Source organism: Chelonoidis abingdonii, chromosome 1 (genome assembly GCF_003597395.2).
Source record: "Chelonoidis abingdonii isolate Lonesome George chromosome 1, CheloAbing_2.0, whole genome shotgun sequence".
NCBI classification, from domain to species: Eukaryota; Metazoa; Chordata; order Testudines; family Testudinidae; genus Chelonoidis; species Chelonoidis abingdonii.
In genome coordinates, this window is record NC_133769.1 from 208,463,526 (window position 1) to 208,488,499 (window position 24,974).

The following is a 24,974-nucleotide window of genomic DNA, read 5'->3' on the forward strand; positions in this document are numbered from 1 at the left end:
GCCCTATACCGTCAAGCCCTATCATGTATCTGATTTAAAGAGAGAGTGTGTCACAGAGGGAAGACCGAAAAGAGTTCAATATGAAAAGTTCAAGAACAAGATATGGCAGAAAAAAGCTATATTACTGAGAGAGACCAAATTATGCAACGAAACAAGAAAAATCATCAGCTAAGTGTCAGTACTATGCAGAATATGTCAGATGAGCAGAGTTCCAAAAGCATGTATAGGTAATGCTCTAGTTGGGGGGTGGGGGGGGGCTCCAGTGGCCTGTACACTTGTTTGTGGTGCTTCCTGTGGGACAAGGGTATAGATGTCCAGATAGCGAAGTGTTGTTCTCAANTGAAAGTGAATAAGGAAAAAAGTTATTTACTTGTTCCCATAAGGGGGGGGGAAGACTTTTTTGGAGGTCAGAAAATTCTGATAGTTAAAACTGAAAATTTTCCAGTAAAGGTTCAGTTTCAATAGTCCAGGATGGAAACTCTGGTCAGGAAGAGACTAACGATAACCACTACCCTAAGTAGTTGGAGTTCTTAACTGGAATGCGAGGCACTCTAGTTTAAATCCCTGTTCTGCCTAAATTGGAGCACGGACTTGAACCCAGGTCTCCTATCTCCCAGGTGGACTATTCTGGGCTAGATAGCTAGTTGTTTCTCTCGAGAGTTTGAAAGGTCTCTGTTTCAAAGGTCTCTCTTTGAAATCTCAAAAATTTTCATGGGATAGGAAAACTATTTCTTGCCTAGCTTTAACAATAGGATCAAATGGAGCAGCGTGTCCTCTTCAGGACCATTTTCTGGAAGTCATGTATTACAGAACACAGATATTAAAAACAAGATGGATGTGGCTTTTGAGCATACACATTAATGATATTCACAACCAAATATTCTCTGGTGACTATAACCAGTTCATCATGAAAGTCTCCCTCTCTCCATTTCTTCAGCTGAAGTCAGTAAATCAGTTAGACCAGTGGTTCTCAAAGTTGGTCTACCGCTTGTTCAGGGAAAGCCCCTGGCAAGGCTGTTTACCTGCCATGTCCGCAGGTTCGGCTGATTGCTGCTCCTGCTGGCCACGGTTTGCCGCTCCAGGCCAATAGGGGCTGTGGAAAGCGGCAGCCAGTATGTCCCTCAGCCCGTACCGCTTCCCACAACCCCCATTGGCCTGGAGCAGCGAACAGCGGCCAGTGGGAGCCACGATTGGCCGAACCTGCGAACGAGGCAGGTAAACAAGCCAGCCCGGCCCGCAAGGGGCTTTCCCTGAACAAGCGGCGGACCAGCTCTGAGAACCATTGAGTTAGATAGACTCCTATCCTGAACGTTATGTAAAGCATTCTTTGGAAGGTGAAGCTCTTTGGTGGTGGTAGTAAGCTTCCAGCTTTGTTTTGCTTTTGTTAGACTGGCACACATAATATGAAACAAGTGGATTTTCTCACGAGGGAGGCATGCTAGGGAGAGGTTGAAAAGTGAGAGGAGCTGGTGGAAAACGAAGTTTAATAAGAATGAGCCAAGCCATGTCATTGAACTCAAGCAGATAGTACCACCACCACCACCACCAATCCTGAGATAGTTGTAAGAAAGCAGCTACACAATAGGTAACGCAAACATTTCTAGAGCCTTGTCTATATTAGAAAGTTGCACTAGTTTAATTTAAGATGTGATTTTGAACTGATCTGGCACAAAATCCTGTGTGGGACATTTTGATTTGGTTTAAGTATGCGTTATTTTAGTCCAGCAACTCAATTAGCAATGGGCTTAAGCTAACTGATATTAAGCCATTCTAAAACCAAAAGAAGACTGTCCATACAGGGTTTTGCACTGGTTTAACTAAATTGGTTAAAGTTACACCTTAAACTAAGCTAATGCGCTTTCTAACGTAGACAAGGGCTAAGGAAGGAGACATCACTCACCAAGAGGCTTCCAAGAACAATTTTACCTCTGCCTACTTGAAATACTTACCACATTGGTTTTCATCTTCACCATTGGAACAGTGGGCCACTCCGTCGCACCACTGAGATGGTGAAACACATATTCCTGAAGATCCACACTCTATTGATGAGCCAAGACAGCTATTGGCCACTGCAAGGGGATCAGAGTGGAAAGGAGATAGGTGTGTGGTCATTAAAATGGATCCTTAAGATAAGAGTGAGCCTCAAATTGTTATGATTTCTGCTGACTTCTCTAGGAGAATATGAATTTAAATCATGGCATATGTTGAAAGAGCTTTTGATTGTTCGTACAATTTGAGGAGAGCACATACAAAAGAAATATGGGCAAGAGGGCTGGTAAAATGGAAGAATGTACCGTATATACTCCTTCATTAGCCTGCTCATTTATAAGCCGACCCCCCAGGATGCTTAGGTAAAAATAGCAAAAGCTGTATGACCCTTTCATAAGCTGACCCTATATTTCAGGAGTTGGCAAACTTTGGCTCCCAGCCCATCAGGGAAAGCTGCTGGCAGGTTGGGACATTTTGTTTATTTGGAGCCTCTGCAGGCACAGAGCTCCTCAGCTCCCAGTGTCCATGGTTTGCCATTCCCAGACAATGGGAGCTGCGGGAAGTGGCACAATTAAATTATTAGACCATCTAGACTGACCTCCTGAATAACACAATCCATTCAGTTTTACCCAGGTTCCCTTGCTTTGAGCCTACAACAGATGTTTAACTAAATTTAAGGAAACTAAACACATACTTAAGGTTTTAAACAGCCTGCTTGGGAGCCAGATTTCTGTTAGGATGTCAATTAAGTCAGCTTGTTCCATTTCACATTATCACTATAAAAGTTAGAAAGTTTCTTCTTGTGGGGAGGAAGTTAATTCAATATTGAGCAAAATCCACTCTGTACTGAATGTGTCATTCTGCAATTTTTGTGTGTATGTTCATTAAAACAAGTACTATATTTTTCTCTATTAAAAACTTCAAACTTGAGGAAGGGGCTTGCAGTGTCAGGTTTTTTCGCCTCTCCTACATCCAACCCCAGAATTCTTTGGTCTTCCGGTTTGAGAGTTGAAATATTCTCTTTTTTGAATTCTCCCCCTCACTCTTCTTCACACCTGCTCCTTCCATTACCATCACCACACACACACACTGGAAAGAGATGTGGAAAGGAAAAAGAAGAGAGGGCAAAAAGCCTCAGAAAACTGCAAGTTTTTCAGTTGTTCCCATCAGAAAACTTCTACCAAAATGAAGATGTGTGTTTTAGTGAAAATCAGTTTCTTCACTGAAAAAATGCTTCAGTTAAACTACAGCTCTACCTTGAAATAACGCTGTCCTTGGGAGTCAAAAAATCTTGCTGCATTATAGGTGAAACCGCGTTATATCGAACTTGCTTTGATCCACAGGAGTGCGCAGCCCCATGCCCCCCTGGAGCACTGCTTTACCACCTTATATCCAAATTCGTGTTATATCGCATCACATTATATTGGGGTAGAGGTGTATTTGAACCAGCTCTAATATTAGAAGGTGGAATAGAGGGTCTTATTTTATATTTTTTAAAGAGCTGATGAGTTCTCCTGACTCCACTTGAAGCAAGTGGGAGCTGTTGGTGTTTAGCACCAGTGGACTAGAGAAGGTCTATTCCAGGGATGGCCAACCTGAGCCTGAGAAGAAGCCAGCATTTACAAATGTACATTGCCAAAGAACTACAGTAATATATCAGCAGCTTCCCCTCCCTCCACCCATCAGCTCCCCAACCCCACTCCCAGTGCCTCCTGCCCACCAGCAGCCCTACTGATCAGTACCTCCCCCTCCCTCCCCATACCTCTCGATCAGCTGTTTCGTGGCATGCAGGAGGCTCCAGGAGGGTGGGGGAGGAGCAAGGGAATGGCAGGCTCAGGGGAGGGGGCGGGAAGGGGTGGAGTGGGGGCAAGGCCTGTGGCTGAGCCAGGGGTTGAGCAGTGAGCAACCCCCTGCATTTTGGAATTTTGGCCCCTGTAGCTCCAGCCCCAGAGTCGGTCCCTATACAAGGAGCCACATATTAACTTCTGAAGAGCCACAGGTTGGCCACCCCTGGTCTATTCAATTTGCCAAAATTTTAAGGAAATGCGTTCACTTTTGACATAGGAAGTTGTGTTGGGTGTGTCTGCACCTCCAACTATCTGCCTCTCCCCCAGACCCAAAAACCTTCCCTTCAAAAAAGTGTAGTGAAAACCCAATACATATCCACAAAACATTCCAGCTTTGACAAAACAACGTATTTCATGGAAATGAAGTGCTCCAATCAGTTCTATGAAGCACTTGTGAAAAATTAGTTAGGTCTAACATGTCTACACATACCTGATTCTTCCTTTCTTCCCTTCCCTTCAGGGCTGCAGTTAGGGGGAAGCTGTGTAACTTAAAACTTCTATGCCCATTGTCACTTAGACCTTACAAAAGCCTTTTGCTCTGGGGCAAACTGCACTCTTAAATCCTAGTGTGACATTATCTGATTAAAATGTGACCATACAGATCATTGTTGTAAACACTGTTATATATTTGCAACAAATCCTGTATAAAGTTGTCAAGTGAGGTATCTGTGGAAAGGTTATGACTCACTGACTATAATTCTGCTATTTGTATACATGTGTCATTTTTGTATTTGAAGTTATGAGCATTGGCTCTATACTTAGATTTCAAATGTTTGCTCCTGGGGTAATGTCCACAAGGTAGCTAGCCAGCACATCTTGGAGGGACTATTCAAATTGAGTGGCCCATCAAAAGAACATTAAACTAACAATGGGCCATGGGAGATGCCTATCTACAATTAATGGAATTTTCTGATGCGACTAGGCAAAATGCATGGACATGTCACTCCAAACTCCATCTTGTTGCTCTAATTTTCCACAGTAAGAACAATGGGATTCTCTCCACAAGGCAGAAGCTATAAAAGGCCCATTTTGGCTCTATCTTGCTCCAGCCTCTGGACTATGAATTTATACTAATGGGAGCATTCTAACCAAGGGACTGAGGACCTCCCAATGATTTGGAAACAACCAAAGACATATCAAGACAGAAGTTTATTCCATCACTGTTACAAGCCTGAACCAAGAACTTTGCAATTACTGTATGTATTTAATTCCTCTAACCAATTTTAACTCTCAACTTTCTTTCTATGAATAAACCTTTAGATTTTAGATACTAAAGGACTGACATCAACATGATTTTTGGGTAAGAGCTAAGTTGTACATTGACCTGGGTGCGTGGCTGGTCCTTTGGGATCAGAAGAACCATTTATTTGATTTGGTTGTAAAGAACCACTCGCTTTTAAATCCAGCATTTTTGGTGGTGACATAAGAACTGGAATGCCCAAGGAAACTGCTTTTAGGACTTCTTGTTAGCCAGGGTGGTGAAACAGAAGTTTACTTTTGTTGCTGGACTGGTAAATCCTATGGGGGATTAGCCACCAGTCTTGGGGTGTATTTGCCCTATTTCTCAGCAATTCGTCCTGAATTTGGCATCCTCAGTTGTGACCCACTGAGGCACAGTTATACTTAGATATCACATTACTAAAAGTGTTTAAAAGCTTGTCCTAGACCAATTGTTGCTAAACAGTTTGTGGGATCCCAGAATTCAGATGAATAAGAGGTTGCTGCTGAGTCAAGGCCACTTATGAAATGTAAATATATTTGAAGTTAAAGGAAAGGACAACAGCAACAGTGACACTGGTAATGACAAATAATTAAGCTTTTAGATATTAAAATAAGTTGCATTCATAAAAGAGATAGATAACAAGAATTTCCTGTTCTAATTTACCCTTCTGGAAGATGACACACTTATGCTGGGAAATGGAAAATCTCAAGACATTTTAGCTTTGAATAAAAGATTTCTATCAACACAAACATCACATCCTTACCAAAATACCAGATAAGAATAGCTGCAATTACGGCACCCGATAGTATTATTGCAACAGATAAAATGATGCATACAGTTTTCTTAACTTCTGCAATTAAAAAGGGAGAAAAAGAAGAGTTAGATTTGCAAACTAATTATTTTACTAGGTTAACCTCCATCCCTATCTCCCTGCAAGTAAACCTAGGGCTTGTCTACACTGGCACTTTACAGCACTACAACTTTCTCGCTCAGGGGTGTGAAAAAACACTCCCCTGAGCACTGTAAGTTTCAGTGCTGTAAAGCACCAGTGTAGACAGTGCCCCAAAGCACCAGTGTAGACAGTGCCCCAGCACTGGAAGCCATGCTCCCAGCACTGGTAACTATTCCTTTCATGGAGGTTGGTTTTTTTATAACTATGCCCTGACTACACAGCCACGTTAAAGCTAGCATTTTAACATTCCTAGTGAAGACATGCCCTTAGATGGACAGTTTTCAGTCACTACTAAGCAGGCGTGAATCTGCAATTCAGATGCTACTCTCTCCATCTCACCAACATCTCATACCTTTTACAAAAAAGTATAACAGTAATTGACTTGTTCGGCTACCTAGTACTCTCAGGGACAAAGAGGTACTCCTGGGATAGTTTCCTCAACACGAGAGCTTGAAAGAAAACAAATTTCATCTGTTAAACACATGCCAGACTGCAATCGGTCTACATAAAAAGAAAACCAGACAAATCTTACTTGTGCACATTTTCGCTGATGGAGGCTTTGGCTGTACTACTGGGGGAGCTGACTGATGAACAGGAACTCTTGGGACATAATGTGGCACTGACGGAGGATAATATGGAGGAGGATATTGTGGATACACATTAGCATCCACAGGCTGTCTGGAAATATACAAGTTTTCTGGCTGATAACCATGATTTTCATAGTATGGTGGTGGCCCCTAAATAGCAAAATTGAGGTGAAGGTGGGAAAAAACTTATGTTGCAAAGTTAAAACAATATAATCATTGCTAAAAAAAATTGTCACTTATGTAAATACAGTAAAAGCCCACTAATTCTCACTGAACTCATTCAGAAATTCATTATACTCATACACACAAAAAATAGATATACAGAGTCTCCTGAGAAGTGGAGTGAGAGACTTAGAGACATTCAACTGAAGGATTAATTTAAAAAAGAAAATACTAGTTTCCAATAGATCACATCACCCTCTAAATATGTTTTAAATTTAGATTTGAAATTTCCTTTAAAAAGAGATTTTTTTTTTAATTTATTTTTTTTTTTTGCTTCCTTAAGAGTCTCTTCTGGACAGTTAGCTTCTCTTTTATTGAAAAAAAACCAATGAAAATAAAAAATAACTTGAAAAATAGCATATTTTTTTCTGATAACTTATTTCAGCTGTAATAATTTAGGGGATAGTTACTACATTAGGTGTAAATTTTTCAGTGATAAATTTGATTTTCCAGTTGACAGCATCGCTTCAGTGCCAATTATCAGATCTCACTACAGCACTCTGCTGAGACTTCATTACTTTTACCAAATATACTATAGAACAAATACCATTACATTCTGAATTATAATGAAAACTACTCATTATAATCAGTAAGGTACATCTTGTCATGCAGAATACTTTATGTTGTGTATTTTTTTCTCCTTCTAGCCATAGGACAGTAATCAATAACTGGTCACCCAATGATTAATGTAAATTAACAAAGTTTTACTGTAATAGTATGATAAGTAGTTTTGTATTCTCATAGTACCCTCTGAGAATGGCAGAATGCTAGATTCATAAACTACATCTATCACTGTGATATCAGAGACTTGAAGCATTAGTTCATTCATCCCCACAATACCCGTGATGCAGGCAAATATTTTCCCAATTTTATAGATTAGGAAACTGAAGTCAAGAAACTTAAAAAAAAAAAAATATATATATATATATATATATATATATATAAAGTAATGTATACCTATATCCACTTTTAATGGACCTGATTATTAATTCATTACTCAGTAGGCTGCTACCCACAGAAAATAAAACCGAATATTTAACTACTTACTGAGTTTACAGCCATCTTAGCTTTGTCAACAGTGCTGAGACAGCTCAAGTGTTTGAAAAACTTGAGATAACCTGTAAATATACAACAAAAACACATGCATTCATAGCGTTACAATTAGAGCTGGCTGAAAAAAGTTGTGACGGCATTTTCCAACAGAAAACTGCTATTTCCAAACAGAATCAAAATGTTCTGCAGGAACGTGTGATTTCAAAATTTGTAATGGAAAATTACTAAAATATGTATATATTTACAAGAATATTATTTTGACAGGATTAAAACAAAGGTTAAAACTAATTTTTTCAGAATATTCCATTTGTTGAAAAACAAAAAACAAAAAGAAAACAAAAAATAATAATCAGAGATTAACTTTTTGTCCCACTTTGGCCATTTCAAAGTCTCAATTTCCTGCAGGACAGAAATACCATTTTTCAACCATCTCTAGTTAAGCTGCAAACAAACAAGCACACAGCGATGTTCTTAGTTATGACTGTTATTTCACTCTTAACTCATCCACTTCTATCTAGAAATGTATTGCATAAATTAAAGATAATTAGTTTCTCAACCCTCTAACATTAACTAAATTTAACTGCATGAAATAAACCTATCAGCATTACAGATTTAATACCTTAGTTTTCCTGTTAGGCTCTAGCTCTCAAATATGTAATAATATTGTTGAGGGGGGTAGGCAGTGACTGTTAACCAACAAGAGACAAAACTAAAAAAGCCATCCTCTTCCCCTACACTATAAAATTAACACTGGTTCTAAGGCTACATTATGGACTAAGAATAAAATTGCATGGAAATTTTCAATTTCAAGTTCAGTTAGACCACCATGCACACCCAGAAAAGAAAAGAAGTCTGCTCTCTATTAAGGGGCCAAACATTAAAAATGAACTCCTGTTGGGAGCACTGAAGGAGAGGAAGAAAGGAATGTTCCTATGCAAGTTTCAGATCAAAGTTCATCTTTACATTCAAGCGAAATGCAAACATGCTTTTATAAAACTTAACACACTGATGCAGCCTTAACTATTGTACAGCAGCAACTAACAGCCAGCTGCATAAGTGCCCCACAGCCCAAGAAGGTTAGCTCAGGGTATGTCTACACTACGGGATTATTCTGATTTTACATAAACCGGTTTTGTAAAACATATTGTATAAAGTCGAGTGCACACAGCCACACTAAGCACATTAATTCAGCGGTGGGCGTCCATGGTCCAAGGCTAGCGTTGATTTCTGGAGAGTTGCGCTGTGGGTAGCTATTCCGTAGCTATCCCGTAGTTCCCACAGTCTCCCCCACCCCTTAGAATTCTGGGTTGAGATTCCAGTGCCTGATGGGGCAAAAATCATGGTCACGGTGGTTCTGGGTAAATGCCGTCACTCATTCCTTCCTCCGGGAAAACAACGGCAGACAATCATTTCATGCCCGTTTTCCCTGGATTGCCCTGGCAAACGCCATAGCATGGCAACCATGGAGCCCGTTCAGCCTTTTTTTTTTTTTTTTTTTTTTTTTTACACACTTCACCGTGTGTTCTGGATGCCGCTAACAGAGCGTTACTGCAGCGCTACACAGCAGAATTAGTTTGCTTTTGCATGACACAGAGACGGTTACCAAGTCGTTCTGTACCGTCTGCTGTGCCACTGTAAATTGGCAGTAAGATGAGCGGTTATCTGTTGTTCTGTACCGTCTGCTGCTCATCATGGGGCCCCTGGCTGAGTCGCCAGGGGCGCAAAGGCAAAACTGGGAATGACTCCCTGAGTCATCCCTCCTTAATGGTTTCTAAAAAGTAGAGTCAGTCCTGCCTAGAATATGGGCAAGTGTACTAGAGAACCAGTGTACCAGAGAGCACAGCTGCTCCGTGTCAGATCCGCAGAAATGATGAGCTACATGCCATTCACGGAGGTGTCCCTGGAACAACCACCATTGCTTCCCTCCCCCCCAACTTTCCTGGGCTACCGTGGCAGTGTCCCCCCAATTTGTGTGTCATGAAGTTATAAAGAACGCAGGAGTAAGAAACAGTAATCGTTAGTGAGATAAAATGAGGGGGAGGCAGCCTCCCGGTGCTATGATAGTCCAGGCAGTACAGAATCTTTTCTTACACGGAAAGGGAGGGGCTGATGGAGCTCAGCCCCCCAGTTGCTATGATGAGGATGGTTACCAGCCGTTCTGTACCATCTACTGGGAATGACCGGGAATCATTCCTATTTTTACCCAGGCGCCCTCGGCCAAGCCTTACCTGAGACCAGCCAGAAGCACTCACGGGCTCATGACAAGGACAGCTAGCAGTCCTACTTCACCATCTGCCACAGGAGGGAGAGGAGGGAACTGCTCTTTCACTGCCGCAGCATTGTGTCTACCAGCAACATTCAGTAGACATAGGGTGACATTCAAAGAAGTTCAAGAACATTTCTTCTTTCTTTTCTTTCACGTAGGGCAGACGGAGTAAATTGTCGACGTTATACCCTGAACCACGCCAACAATGTGTGAACTACAGCATTGGAGCTCAGCCAAGAATGTAAATATTTCCGGAGACTGCTGGGGACTGTGGAATAGCTGGAGTCCTCAGTTCCCCCTCCTCTGAGTGTCCATTTGATCTTCTTGGCTTTCTGTTACGCCTGTCACAACAGCACTGTGTGCCTGGAGACTTTTTTTCAAACCTTGGCATTTTTGTCTTCGTAACGGGAGCTCTGATAACAGATTTGTCTCCCCATACAGCGATCAGATCCAGTATCTCCCGTACGGTCCATGCGGGAGCTCTTTTTGGATTTGAGACTGCATCACCACCCGTGCTGATCAGTGCTCCACGCTGGCCAAACAGGAAATGAAATTCAAAAGTTCGCGGGGCTTTTCCTGTTTACCTGGCCAGTGCATCCGAGTTCAGATTGCTGTCCAGAGAGGTCACAGCCAATATCATCGATTTGCGGCCACACTAACCCTAATCTGATATGGTAATACCAATTTTAGCGCTACTCTTCTCGTTGGGGAGGAGTACAGAAACCGATTTAAAGAGCCCTTTATATCGATATAAAGGGCCTCGTAGTGTGGACAGGTACAGCGTTAAATCGGTTTAACGCTGCTAAAAAATCGGTTTAAACGTGTAGTGCAGACCAGGACTCAGTGCTACACTCACTCTCAGAACAAGAGTATTGATACTCCCAGGCCTTGTCTCGCCTCTAAGAAAGGTGCAATTTTTTGCCTCTGGGTACGCTGCAGTCAAACACCCACAGCAGGCCTGTGTTAGGCTCACAGGGCTATAAAATTGCAGCATAGATGTCCAGGCTCAGGCTGGAGCCCATGAGCAGGGAGGGGAAGGGTGGGATAGCACAGAGCCCTGGCATAGGAGACTGTGGTATAGGAAGATTAATAATGGGAAGAATATGACTAAATTGCAGCCACCTCTTCAGCAGATTGCAGCAATGGCATAAACAGCTAGAATATACCAACATGCCACAGCAATTTAGAATAGGAAAGCCACGGGGGTGGGGGCGGGAACAGAACCAGCCAACGCTACAGGAGAAATTTAGGTCAGCAGAATGCTATTAGTCTTATTTGGGCAAGACACTGGGGTTAACACCATTTACTCCTACTTACAGGAAAGGCAATGAATCCAGAGAACACAAGTTGTCATTACCTCTGTTTTATGTCTCATCCATTCTTAGGCCTTGGTTAGACTGGCGCTTTACAGCGCTGCAACTTTCTCGCTCAGGGGTGCGAAAAAACACCCCTCCCCCGAGCGCTGCAAGCTATAGCGCTCTAAAGCGCCAGTGTAAACAGTGCCGCAGCGCTGGGAGCATGGCTCCCAGCGCTGCAAGCTAATCCCCATGAGGAGGTGGAGTATGTGCAGCGCTGGGAGAGCTCTCTCCCAGCGCTGGCGCTGCGACCACACTCACACTTCAAAGTGCTGCTGCGGCAGCGGTCCCGCAGCAGCGCTTTGAAGTTTCGAGTGTAGCCAAGCCCTTACTCAGATGTTCACAGCATAATGGTAGAATGCAGTTCTGCCCCACCTCAGTGATTGAGTAACACTTCGCAGAAGGGGTTTTTCTATTCTCTGGAAAAGGTGATATGAAAACAGAATGGTAATCAACACAACCTTAGAAATACCTGCTGCTTTGTTAGCTTCTTAAATAGAAGACTTAGGCTATGTCTACACTAAAGATGCTACAGTGGCACAGTTATGGAGCTACAGCTGTGCTGCTGTAGCCCCATAGCGTAAACAATTGCTGTAGCAACAGAAGAGGGGGTTTCCATTGCTGTAGTTAATCCACACACACACACCCCCCCCCGAGTGGTGGTAGCTAAGCTAGATCGATAGAAGAATTCTTCCATCGACCCAATGGCGTTTAAACTGGGGCTTAGTTTGGCCTAACAACAGCATCTCTTGTTTTTTCATGCCCTTGAGCAACATAGCTAGGTCGACCTAAGTTTTCGCTGTAGACCAGGATTAGACCATGTTTGCACTAAAGCAGCATAGTTACAGCCAAGTAGCTATGCCATTGTAACCTGCTAGTATAAACATAAGGCTACAGCAACGGAAGATGTCTTTCCATCACTGTAGGAACGCCACCTCCCTAAGTAATGCTTCTGTTGGCCTAGCTACCATTCTTCTGTCAGCTTAGCTGCACCTACAGCAAGAATTAGGGCAGGATAGTGCTCAGGGGTGTGGATTTTTTACCACCACAAGTGCTGTAACTATGTCAACTCAAATTTGTAAGGTAGACCAGGCCAAATGCTGCCACTACAAAAAACACTAGGCATTTTTACTCTCCATAGTGTAAGATACTGCTGGGAATTTTTAAAGTAAGTTTCTCATACCCACTTTAACCTTTGTTATTTCACCAACTATTTCCTCCTGCGTTTGCAGAAAGAGATGAAGTTATAGTGCCTTGTCTGTCACTGGCTTTTGCTCCAGAATTACCAATACAGTTTGCGTTAGCATGCCCTCCCTTTCCAGGCTGATAATTGTTCTGTGTTAACAAATCACCAAATATAGGCCCTAGAGATACAGCATCTATTTATTAATAAATATTTATACAAAAAGTATTTAAAAAAAATCACATCATATTTTGCTAGATTTTAAAGTAGGCCAGATTGTAAACTAATTAATACGGTCTATATAAAATACTACCCCACCTCATGTAAAACTGTACTAGATTGAAAACGTCCCAAGGGTAGTAAAAGGGAAGATCCTTTCATGGATTGAGAACTGGTTAAAAGACAGGGAACAAAAGGCAAAAATAAATGGCAAATTTTCAGAATGGAGAGGTGTAACTAGTGGTATTCCCCAAGGGTCAGTCCTAGGACCAGTCCTATTCAATTTATTCATAAATGATCTGGACAAAGGGGTAAACAGTGAGGTGACAAAGTTTGCAGATGATACTAAACTGCTCAAGATAGTTAAAACTAAAGCAGACTGTGAAGATACCTTTCAATTTCGATCAAACTAGTTGCTTGGGGCAGGACAAGGAAACTGCATATAATTAATAACGAAAATATGATGAACAAAAAGAATAAATGATGACACAAGATAAATAGAACTAAATAAAAATCGAAATAAAAAAAATAACCACACAAATATAAGAATACCAATAATGTCTATAACAAGAGAATAAATATAATAATCGCATTCTAGAAAAATAGAAAAAAGAAAAAAGGAGATATCTACAATTACAGAAAAAGTCAATCCGAATGAGCTAGATATCATCATAGAAAGAAAAAACAATCACCAAAACGAAACAGGTAAGCAAAGCTAAACAAGAGAAATAAAGAATGTAATAAACCAAGCCAAAAAAAGAAACTAAACTAGAGACAGTTAGTACGGAGATTCATTTAAAAAGGGATTACCGAGAATAAAGACCAGAGACTAAAATACATCTTGACACTAATAATATAAAAATCAAAAAGTCACCCACATCTCTGATCTACGTCATACTCTATGTAATTATCATCTCAACAAGATATCTGGGCATTAAGAAAGGTTCAGAGAAGTGGCACTAAAATGATATAGAACAAAACAGAACACAAAGCTAAAAGTTTAAAGATACAAAAAAAAATATAACTAAAAAAACAATAAAAAATAAAAATAAAATCTAAACCAAACAAAAGAATGAGTATAATAAGGACACTAAAAAAAAAAAAAAAAAAAAAAATAGGGTAATCAACTAGATAAATTAGAAAAAAAAAAACAAACACCCGCGCCTTGGCCCACGCCCGTGGGGGCCCGCTACCCAGGCGCGGTGGGGAGGTTTGAAACGGGTCCTATATGAGAGAGATTAAAGACTAGATTTTAGCTTTGGAAAAGGAGACTTAAGGGATATGATAGAGGTATATAAATCACGAGTGCTGTGGAGAAAGTGATAAGAAAAAGTTATTTACTTGTTCAATACAATGTAAGAGGGCTATCAAATGAAATTAACGGGCAGCAGGTTTAAAACAAAAAGAAGTTCTTCTTCACACTGCGTACAGTCAACTTGTGGAACTCCTTGCCTGAGGAGGTCGTGAAGGACTATACCAGGGTTTAAAAGAGAACTAGATAAATTCATGGAGGTTAAGTCTATTAATGGCTAATAGCCAGGGTGGGTAAGGAATGGTGTCCCTAGCCTCTGTTTCTCAGAGAGTGGAGATGGATGACAGGAGAGAGATCACTTGATCATTACCTGTTAGATTCACTCCCTCTGGGGGACCTGGCATTGACCACTGTCTGCAGACAAGATGCTGGGGTGGATGGACCTTTGGTCTGACCCAGTATAGCCATTCTTATGTTCTTAACATGCTAGTTACTATTATGGAGAGACTCTTAGTCTCCTAGTAATTAAAGCTGCTCTTGATTTCCATCCTATGTAAAAACAAACTCATGTTTTCTTTCCAGAGTGTAGTATCAACTTTCAAAGTACAATTTTCTTCTACCAGCAGGAAAGAAGCGGCGCAAATACTTTCAGATGAAAAGATGTTACGATGACTGAATTTTAATAAAGTTTAACTTTTGTATCTCTGCATGCTGATAACTGAGGTAAATACCTCAGTATTCACTTGGGAGATAACTTTCCATCACATCCTTATTCATAAGATGGGTGGGAGTCCCCCCCGCCCTCCACCACCCAATGGCTTTGGATAAAAATGCCAATACAACCTTCATGTAACTCACTGGGGCTGCTTATCATACTGTAGCTCTCTGTCTGAAGGAATTGTGAGCGTTTAAGTTATCCTTTGACTCCTTCTGAAGAATGGTTGTGTACCTGGGGCCTGATCCAATAATCACTGAAGTTAACAGAAAGACTCACTGACTTTATGGAAGTTGGTCACCTCACCAGCTGCTCTCTTAGAACTCTTTTCCTCTGTCTTGCACTCATGCTCAGGAACAGTGCCCTGGAATATCTGATGACCTCAAAATGCTGCATCATTAGCTGATAACTGGTTTACAGGGAAGAGTGAAGCCTTTTGGGAGACCACCGGGAACACTTCCGGAAGCACTCTAGATTTATCTTCAAGACCAGCCATCCAAGGTAAAATACTGGACATTCCTTAGCTTGGGTTGTCCAAAAAAGGGTTTTACCTGCATAATGGGCACATTTATAGTTTTCTACCTATTAAAATTTCCATTAAAGCTATAGATCAAATTAATTATGATATTGTGATTATATGGTCAGTCCAAAATCTGGTTTGTTCAGCTTGAAAGATGTTTTATCAGCTTGCAGGCCTGCCAGTGCATATTGTAAATAAAACCAGTAAAAGAATATTTCAAAGCATGAATCAGAAATGTTTGTGTAAATAAAAATTACTATGACTGAACCAGAAACTTTCCAAAAGTGTTATGCAAACGTAAAGGGTTTGGTTTTTTTCAGTACCTAGACAGGAGATAGCTTATTAAAAAAGGAGGGAAAAAAGGGTCGCATAACTGTTCCTTGCTATTAGAAACAGCTAGATCCCTTAATAGACTATTTTAATAGTCTCTATGAAAGTGTAGGTTGTTATTGGGTAGTTCCTTGGCTATGTAGAGAGTTGATCATGATACACAATTCAGAACTTTTTAGTCAGCTGACCTCACAACAGTCAGAAACAAAATTGTGGTCAAAATACTAAAAATGTTTGAATAACCAACATACTAGAAGTCACCAGAAAGAATTATTTTTTTTTTTAAATATTTTCACTGCAACTTCTCTAACCTCCTTCTCCCACAGTTTCTTCCCCAGGCACTTCCTCCAGAGTACAAGAATGTCACATACGTGCAATTGTGCTTGTTATCATAGGATTGCCAGGCAGAGGATGCTGCAAACTTATTTTAGAGTAGTACATAAATTTTCCAAGACTAATTGGGCATTAGACATATTCCTATTATATTGTTAAATCTATTATATTGTATATGTTAAATCTGAGCCATCAACCTTCCCAGCATCCCTTCAGTCACTGCTAGAACTTGCTGCCCCAGTTAGCTGGCAAAACACTGTGCAATAACAAAGGTGAAATTTTAGCCCTGAACACCCAGCATAGACACTGACAATATCCAGCCAATCACAGACCTGGAAAAAGAGAAGCTCAAGTCCTGTTGCAGTTGTACTGTCACGGTACAGTTACTAATATGGCATTTTTAATGGTTCTAATGTTTAACACATAAAATGCAGTGCCTCAATAATATTCTTAGGCAATTGGGAAAAATTCTTCAAAAACATTCTAGCCATCTGATTTCACCCTATGGGAAGCCTGAAGTACTCAGTGTCAAAGCTAGCAATATCTTAATTTAGTTTTACAATAAGTTTTGCACCTTAAAAAATACATTAAACAAATCAATCATTTCCTCCCAGTCTCCTCAATTTGAAATTGAGACAAATGTTTAAGGAAAGAGGACATCAAATTCCTGTTTGTTTGTTCTAATCAGTCACAACTGAAACATATCTGTAGCTAAACTAAAAGTAAAACAAAAGATCTGTCATTGTTCAAATATAAAGCAGCTACTAAATTTAGGAGCAAACTAACAGAGATCAATGACTTAAAATACTTGAAATCACTGTGTGGTATTTGAGAGCTTATTGCACACTGTAAGAAAGACCTCTCACAACATAATGTCCCCAAAAGTCCCACTAGTTAGGAGCCTTTACTCTATTACTAAAACAAGCAAATTGTCTCTAGAGGAAGAAATTGGGGGTCAGGAAATCCTGACTTTTAATCTCAGCTCTGCCAATGACTTCCTCATAGCTTGACAGTAAGTAATTTCTTTCTCTCTCCGGTTCCCCATCTGAAAAATGACAATAATGCTTACACACCACATACAGCATTCTGAATTACTTCATAGTTGCACAGAGCTTTGGAAACAAAAATGGCTATTATTAGTTACATTAGCTTCCTGAGAGACTCTGTAATTGGCTACAGCTACACTAGATTAGAGAGTTTAGAGCAGTGCAGCTGTAAGATATCTAATGTAGCCGCTCTAAGCCAACATACTCCAGCCCTCACGAGTGGTGGCAGCTATGTTTGTGTGAGACACTCTCTCACCAGTATATAGTGCTGTCATTTTGCCATCCCAAGCACGGCAGCATGCCGCGGGGGGCGCTCTGCCGGTCGCCGGTCCCATGGCTCCGGTGGACCTCCCCCAGGCGTGCCTGCGGAGGGTCCACTGGTCCTGCGGCTCCAATGAAGCAGCAAGACCAGCGGACCCTCCGCAGGCATGCCTGCGGGAGGTCCACCGGAGCCCTGCCTGCCGCCCTCCCAGCGACCGGCAGACCGCCCCCCGCTGCATGCCGCCACAAGCACGCGCTTGGTGTGCTGGGGCCTGGAGCCACCCCTGACACCAGCGCTTGGGCCGATGTGACTTACATCGCTCAGGAAGGTGGCTTTTTCAAACCACCGGGCAACATAAATTATACCTACATAAGTGGTAGCATAGATATAAGCTAAAAGGAAAGACAGGCAGTGTTAGTTTTTACAGCAACACAACACATCTAGAAACCAGCACTGTGCTAGTACTTTCAGAAGCCTAATTTAAGCAAACTCACTCACCTTAGTCTAGATATCTACAGCCTCCTGACAATAATATATGTCCTCCACCTTTGTACTCACTGTACATTTTGGCAATCTTGTGTACTGAAACTTGAATCTTAGTTGTTTGCCCAGTGTCTGAGATATGAATCAGCAGTAAATAAATCAGACTAGTTATTTTTAGGTCTAGCTACATAAAAGCAAACGCTTTGATGAGGAAGTATAAAAGACAAGGAAATATAAAATAAAACACGTAAACAAACTAAACTGTAAACTATGTGAAATCATGGTGCTGATTTATAGTCATGGCCAAACAACACACACAACAACATTACAGGTAGAAAAACTCCCAAGTTACCAAAGAATGGTTACTTAGGCTATGTCTACAATAGAGACCTTACAGTGGCACAGCTGTACCAATGCAGCAGTGCCGCTGTAAGATCTCGTGTAGCCATTCTATACAAATGGGAGAGAGCTCTTCTGTCAGCATACTTAAACCAACCCTAATGAGCGGCAGTAGCTACATCAGCTGGAGAAACTCTCCTGCCGACATAGCACTGTGCACACTGCCACTTATGCCGGTGTCATTTATGTTACTCGGGGGGTGTGAATATTCACACCCTTGGGCAATATAAGTTCTTTACACATAACTGGAGTGTAGGCATGGCCTTAGAAAGGTACACTGCAGTATATTAAAACCTCCACACTGTTATTTGTCATACAGTAACTCCAACAGACCCATCTGAGATCCTGACCCCACTGTGCTAGACACTACATACACAAAAGAGAGTCCCTCCCCCAAAAAGTTTAAATTTAAATAGACAAGACAGACAAAGCATAGGAGAAAGAATATAATAATTCCTATTTTGCAGATGGAGAACTGGGGCATAGAAAGATTAAGAGGCTTGCCCAAATTCACACAGTAAGCAATAGTACAATTCCATTGCAAAGCTTTGTCTTTAAAATTCATCTATACTATATTTTATAGCCATTTTGTTATGGGTACCACAAAAATTCTTCCCCACCTTTTATCAGTGGCTGCTAGACAACTCTGACACCTCATGCTACAGGCCATTACCCTTTGACCCCTGAGGATTACCAAAAGAAACTATATCATCTGCTAAAGAAGCACAGAAACAAATCTACACTGACACATCCCTAGAGCCCTGACCAGGGGTATTCTACCTGCTACCCCAAATCCATGAACCTGGGAATCCTGTACACCCCATCATCTCAGGAACTGGCACCCTGACAGCAGGATTATCTGGCTATGTAGACTCTCTCCTCAGGCCTTATGTTACCAGCACTCCCAGCTATCTTCGAGACACCACTGACTTCCTGAGTAGGGTGACCAGACAGCAAGTGTGAAAAATTGGGATGGGGGTGGGGGTAATAGGAGCCTATATCAGAAAAAGCCCCAAATATCAGGACTGTCCCTATAAAATCGGGACATCTGGTCAACCTATTCCTGAGGAAACTACAATCCTTTGGTGATCTTCCAGAAACCACCACCCTATACAGGAAACCAACTGATCCCTACTCTTACCTATATGCCTCCAGCTTTCATCCAGACCACATCACACGATCCATTGTCTACAGCCAAGCTCTAAGATATATCGACCAAATGTGATTATCTCAGACAGAGAAGCACTTACAGAATTTCCATCAGGCATTCTTAAAACTGCAATACCCACCTGGTGAAGTGAAGAAACAGACTGACAAAGCCAGAAGAGTACCCAGAAGTCACCTACTACAGGACAGGCCCAACAAAGAAAGTAACAGAACACCACTAGCCATCACCTATGGCCCCCAACTAAAACTTCTCCAGCGCATCATCAAGGGTCTACAACCTAATCTGAAGGATGATCCATCACTCTCACAGACCTTGGGAGACAGGCCAGTCCTTGCCTACAGACAGCCCCCCAACCTGAAGCAAATACTCACCAGCGACTATGCATCACACAGCAAAAACCAACCACCAAACCCTGCTACAAACCGTGGTGCCAACTCTGTACACATATCTATTCAAGCAGCAAAGAATCCTGTGGCACCTTATAGACTAACATATGTTTTGGAACATGAGCTTTCGTGAGTGAATACGTCCCATGCATCCAACGAAGTGGATTCACCCACGAAAGCTCATGTTCCAAAACGTATGTTAGTCGATAAGGTGTCACAGGATTCTTTGCTGCTTTCACAGATCCAGACTAACATGGCTACCCCTCTGATACTTGATATCTATTCAAGGGACACCAGCATAGGACCTAACCATATTAGCCACACTATCCGGGGCTCATTCACCTGCACATCTATCAATGTGATATATGTCATTATGTGCCAGCAGTGCCCCTCTGCCATGTACATTGGCCAAACCAGACAGTCTCTACGCAAAAGAATAAATTGACACAAATCTGACATCAGGAATCATAACATTCAAAAACCAGTAGGAGAACACTTCAACCTCTCTGGTCACTCAAGCACAGACCTAAAAGTGGCAATTCTTCAACAACAACAAAAAAAAACTTCAAAAACAGATTCCAACGTGAAGCTGCAGAACTGGAATTAATTTGCAAACTGGACACCATCAGATTAGGCCTGAATATAGACTGGGAGTGGTTGGGTCATTACAAAACCTAAACTTAATTTCCCCAATACTAATTTCTCCCTACTGTTACTCACACCTTCTTGTTAACTGTCTGTAATGAGCCAGTCTCTTACCACTTGAAAAGTTGTTTTTCCTCCCTTGGTATCCTGCTGTTAATTGATTTATCTCATTAGACTGACCTCACACTTGGTAAAGCAACCCCCATTCTTTCATGTATTTATACCTGCTCCTGTATTTTTCACTCCATGCATCTGATGAAGTGGGTTCTAGCCCACAAACGCTTATGCCCAAATAAATTTGTTCGCCTCCAAGGTGCCACAAGGACTCCTCGTTGTTTTTGCTGATACCATCTAACACAGCTACCTATCATCATTCCGTTGTGACCCCCTATATGTTGAAATATACTTGTCTCTTTTTGATCTACTGCTGAAAAACCCTGAGGTGAATCCATGCCCTACTGAGGTCAATGAAAGTTCTGCTATTGACTTCAAAGGGGTCAAAAATTTCACCCCCAGAATCCATTATTAAATTGGGCTGGGTAGGGGAGGAGAGAAGAGATAGTTTGCGGGTGGGAAAAGTTACTTTATATGAATTTAGTTGAAAATGCAGGAAATGTGTCCCCAGAAATGGGGTCCATTGTAAGAATATAGCAGTATAAACATATTTTTATATTGAATGAAAAGAGTACAGGACTAGTAAAGAATTCTGAGCTACTCTCTCCTTTGACAGCCATTCAGCATGACCTTGGACAAATTGCTCAATCTCTCAGTGCCTCAGTTCCCCTCCCCCACAACTGTGAAAGGTAGATAATATGTATTCAGGAGTTATTAGGAGGTTTAATTTAGTGTTTGTAGAGCACTCACAGCCTTTTTTTCCAGGGATACCAAAGTACTCTATTATTCCATCCACAGTATTTGCTTTCCCATTCCTCTTACTTACTGTGGGACAGAGGATGGAAAAAAGTATTTATCCAGGGTTGTGTATTGTGCTCACCAACCACTGCAGTACTCAAGAGGTGTGTGTGGTGGGCAAGGGAATACAGTGGTGGGTGGCTAAGCAATTTAGGGCCTAATGCTTCAATCCTTACTCATTTGAGTCACACTTGCTAGTAGCCCCACTGAAACCAAAGAGCTACTCGCACATGTAAAGCCTATTTGCACAATTTCATAAATTAGATGTTCCTCTGAAATTATTACAATATAAGGAAGTGTCTTTTTTGCCTTTAAGACACCATATCTACCAATGACACTACTATTAAACACAGTGATCAGGATGCACGTTACTGTTTTGCGCTACATCATGCTTTCCATCCAAGGACCTCAAAGTGGTTTGCCAAGTAAAGCTTCACCACACCCCCATAAGGAAAATATCCATTATCCCCATTTTAACGATGGGGAAACCGAGGCGTGGAGCAACTACACCAATCGCCCAACAGCAGGTAGCAAGTTTGTTGCAAAATTCAAGAGTTCCTAGCACCCAGTTCTATGTTCACATAAGATCTGTATTCCCCCAGAACATTCAGCCTAAAGCTGCCAAATTTCAAACAGCTAAGACAAGGCAGGTAACAATTCTCTCATTTCCTTTGTGATCCTAGAAACAAAAGCCATCCCATCCTCGTCTAATTACACCTCTTTTTGAGCCACCTACTTAGCATGAAGGATGGGTTATTTATGAAGCACCAGCTGTCATATAAGGGGCACTAGAAAGGGCATCAAAAGATCCCCTTGGGAAAGCAACATTTGCTGCTCCTACATAAACTCCTGAATGGTCACCCAACACCCTGCATATGGACAGGGTTATTTTTCAGCGATCTCTAACGACCCGCTAACTACATTCCGTGCTGATTCCCCCCCATCACAGCCCAGGGACGAACCTGCTCCAGCCACGACCGCCCGGAGCCAGCATGCAACTCCAAGGCCGGGCTCTCGCCATTGGCAAAAGCCGCCGGGGCCAGCCAAGGCGCTGCCTTCGAGCCAGCCAATAAGTTGAAAGCGAGTTTCCAAAGAGAGCTGCCAAATCCCTGCCCAGGGCACACACTAGCCGCCGCTGGCTGCGGGCGGGGTCAAGGAGCCCCCGCCACACGCCCACCCCGACCCACTCACCGCCTCCCCCGGTGCTCTGAGCCGCGATGGGGCGGGATCCGCCGCGCTCCTGTCCCAGCCGGGCCGCGCAAGCTGTGGAGTTCGCCCCGCTGCTGCTCCCCTGGAGCCGGGACTGCGCCCAGTGTCCTGCCCCAAGCCGGGAAAGTCACGGAGCTGCGGCCGCGGGCGGGGAGGAGCCTGGCGGGGGGAGCGGCTGGCAAAGGGGCAGGTGGCGGCGTGGCGCGGAGTCACTCCCCCCCAGGCGCGGGAGGGTGGGAGGCTGGTGGCCGCACGGGCTCGGGTGACGCACCGCGCTCGGGGTGGGGGCCGCAGACAGGGAGTCCAGGAGCTGCAGGCGACGGGCATCAGTCCGCTCAGCCCTGGGGCGTAGAAACCAGCCCGCCGCTCCCCACGGGCTGCCCCAGCCAGATCTCCAGCCCAGGGCACCAGGGCTGCTGCCGGGGGATGTTAAGAGCGGGGGGTTGTAATGCGTCCCCGCTGATCCGGGGTGGGGAGGGTCTTGCTGCGAGATCTTTCGGGGCGGCAAGGCGCCCTGACGGCTGAAGCTAAATGCGCATTTTGGTGCGATTAAAGAACCCCAGAGAGCCACCGGCTGGCAGTGGGACTCCCTTCTCGCCTTCCCTGGGCTGGGCAGGTGTTTGTGGTTCAGCCTCTGGAGCAGCCCAGCTCTGATTACAGCCGCACTGTACCGGCGAGTTACATCCCGGCGCCAGGGGTAACCCTCTGCAGGCGAGTGGGAGCTCCGGGTTTCCTCTCTGAGAAGGCAGGCGAGGGCTCACTTGGAGGAGCGGCTGGGATCAACTTCATCAGGAACCCTGCCGGGTGCAGCAGCTGGTCCTGTGACTTAGGTCCTCTCCTAGCGAGCAACCGCCTGTAGCTACTTCTTCCTCCCCCTGGCGATTTGCAAAGCGCGCTCATCCCAGGAAAGACCAGACCCCTTCCTGACACCTCACCTTCTCCGCCCTTTGCTTTTAAAGGGTTGCCTTTTGCATTTGGAAAGGACGAAGAGTGAGCGTTAATGGGCTCGCCTCACACCTGAGGAAGATATGAAGGAAGATTGCTCCTTTTTTAGCTGTCTTCCTTCTAAAGTTCAGTAGCTTACCTGCCCCAGGAAATGTATTTGTCTCTAGTTCCTCTATACATTATTCTGTAATTTGTATTAGCATATGTTAAGTGCATTGCAACATGCTATATGCCACCTCGCGCAGCTCCGGGGCCTTAGTTTGACTTCCCCGCCCTTCCAGGAATGTCGCAAATAGGTCATTGGGTTAGCGACTGGGAAAACGTGTGCTAAACCCTTTTAAATCGAAGTCCAAAATGGCCTCTGTTAGACCTGGGTGCTATCGGTCTTGAAAACTATGACTTAAATGAACTTCCAGAAATAAGTTACATTACTAACAAGACACTTTACATTATATTACTAATAAGACACAAGTGCTTCGCTTTTTATTATGTGAGATTTACGAATTGTTTTTTTGTCTGGACATCTGTCCTTGCTGTTAAGTCAATAGCAACACCTTATCTAGTGAGAGAGTGGAATTTCACAGACCTCCAAGTTGAAAAGCCTGGTTTCTCTTCCTGTTATTTACAGCACATAGAAGCGAGCACATTGTCACACAAAAGAAAATTAACACAGGGACATTTCCCACTTTCCTTGAAATAGCTGGTTGTTTTGGGTGCACAAAGAATGCAAGATGGACCCTAAAATTAGGACTGGCAGCACCTGTTTATTTAAAGGGGCACATTTATTTTGCCCCAATAGTATAAAAACATGTCTGAATGTAACAAGAGTGTAGGTGTGTCTTGAAATCTTAGGTTCAGAATCATCTTTTTACTCATATAGATCCCAAATAGAGACCATATGAATCTACACAGTGTTTGCCAATGTGGATCCAGTTAGAGGATTTGGGCCTTAAATTTCACCTTAAAGAACATATATGATCGGTCTATACCTACAGCCAAAATGTCTTTCCCTCCCCCTTTCTGATTCCTCTAGAGTCCTAGTTCTGTGACATGTTCCCTTTCCCCCAACACTATGGATGGTTCCGCACAGGCAGCCTATGGATTTGGAGCGGGATCGCTGCTCTTGATGACATTTTGCATATTGCCATTATCTTCTTGTTCCTTTTCTTCTCCCAAAGAAACTGCACAGCAAAATGACACATGTTAGAAGTGACCTGTAAAATGGGCTTTTTTCCATTTTGGTTTCTTTATGATGTAAAAAGAAGGCCTGATAGTTTGTATTTTTAAAAAAATTGTTTTTTTTTCTATGCTTAGAAATTCAATTCTTGTTTACCGTGCTTTTCTTCAAAATTTTACATTGTCATTGTGTCTGGTTATAAGTTTAATCACATTATTTAAAAAAAAGAGAAATTTGGAAATCACCAGGTGTATTCTAATAATTGCCCCAAAGAAAAGTTTGGAAATGGGTAGGTGT

General features: G+C 42.6%; 1 protein-coding gene and 1 long non-coding RNA gene across 2 annotated transcripts in view; both read right to left on the reverse strand.

The window, feature by feature from the left end:
- TMPRSS2 (transmembrane serine protease 2) overlaps nucleotides 1-11,494 on the reverse strand; it is a 28,751-nt gene extending 17,257 nt beyond the window's left edge. Inside the window, exons 1-5 of the mRNA XM_075073906.1 lie at nucleotides 11,446-11,494; nucleotides 7,867-7,926; nucleotides 6,543-6,747; nucleotides 5,822-5,908; nucleotides 1,950-2,069 (exon numbers count right to left, since the gene is read on the reverse strand). Of these exons, the coding sequence (XP_074930007.1) occupies nucleotides 1,950-2,069; nucleotides 5,822-5,908; nucleotides 6,543-6,747; nucleotides 7,867-7,881 (427 nt within the window). The 5' untranslated portion in view covers nucleotides 7,882-7,926; nucleotides 11,446-11,494. The remainder of the gene's footprint in view (nucleotides 1-1,949; nucleotides 2,070-5,821; nucleotides 5,909-6,542; nucleotides 6,748-7,866; nucleotides 7,927-11,445) is intronic.
- Nucleotides 11,495-11,507: 13 nt separating this feature from the next.
- Nucleotides 11,508-22,584, reverse strand: LOC142047971 (uncharacterized). Its single transcript, XR_012657306.1, has 3 exons — nucleotides 22,538-22,584; nucleotides 11,826-11,912; nucleotides 11,508-11,525 (listed from the first exon to the last, which is right to left on the reverse strand). It is a non-coding gene; the product is annotated as an uncharacterized LOC142047971 (long non-coding RNA).
- Between the last annotated feature and the right edge of the window lie 2,390 nt (nucleotides 22,585-24,974).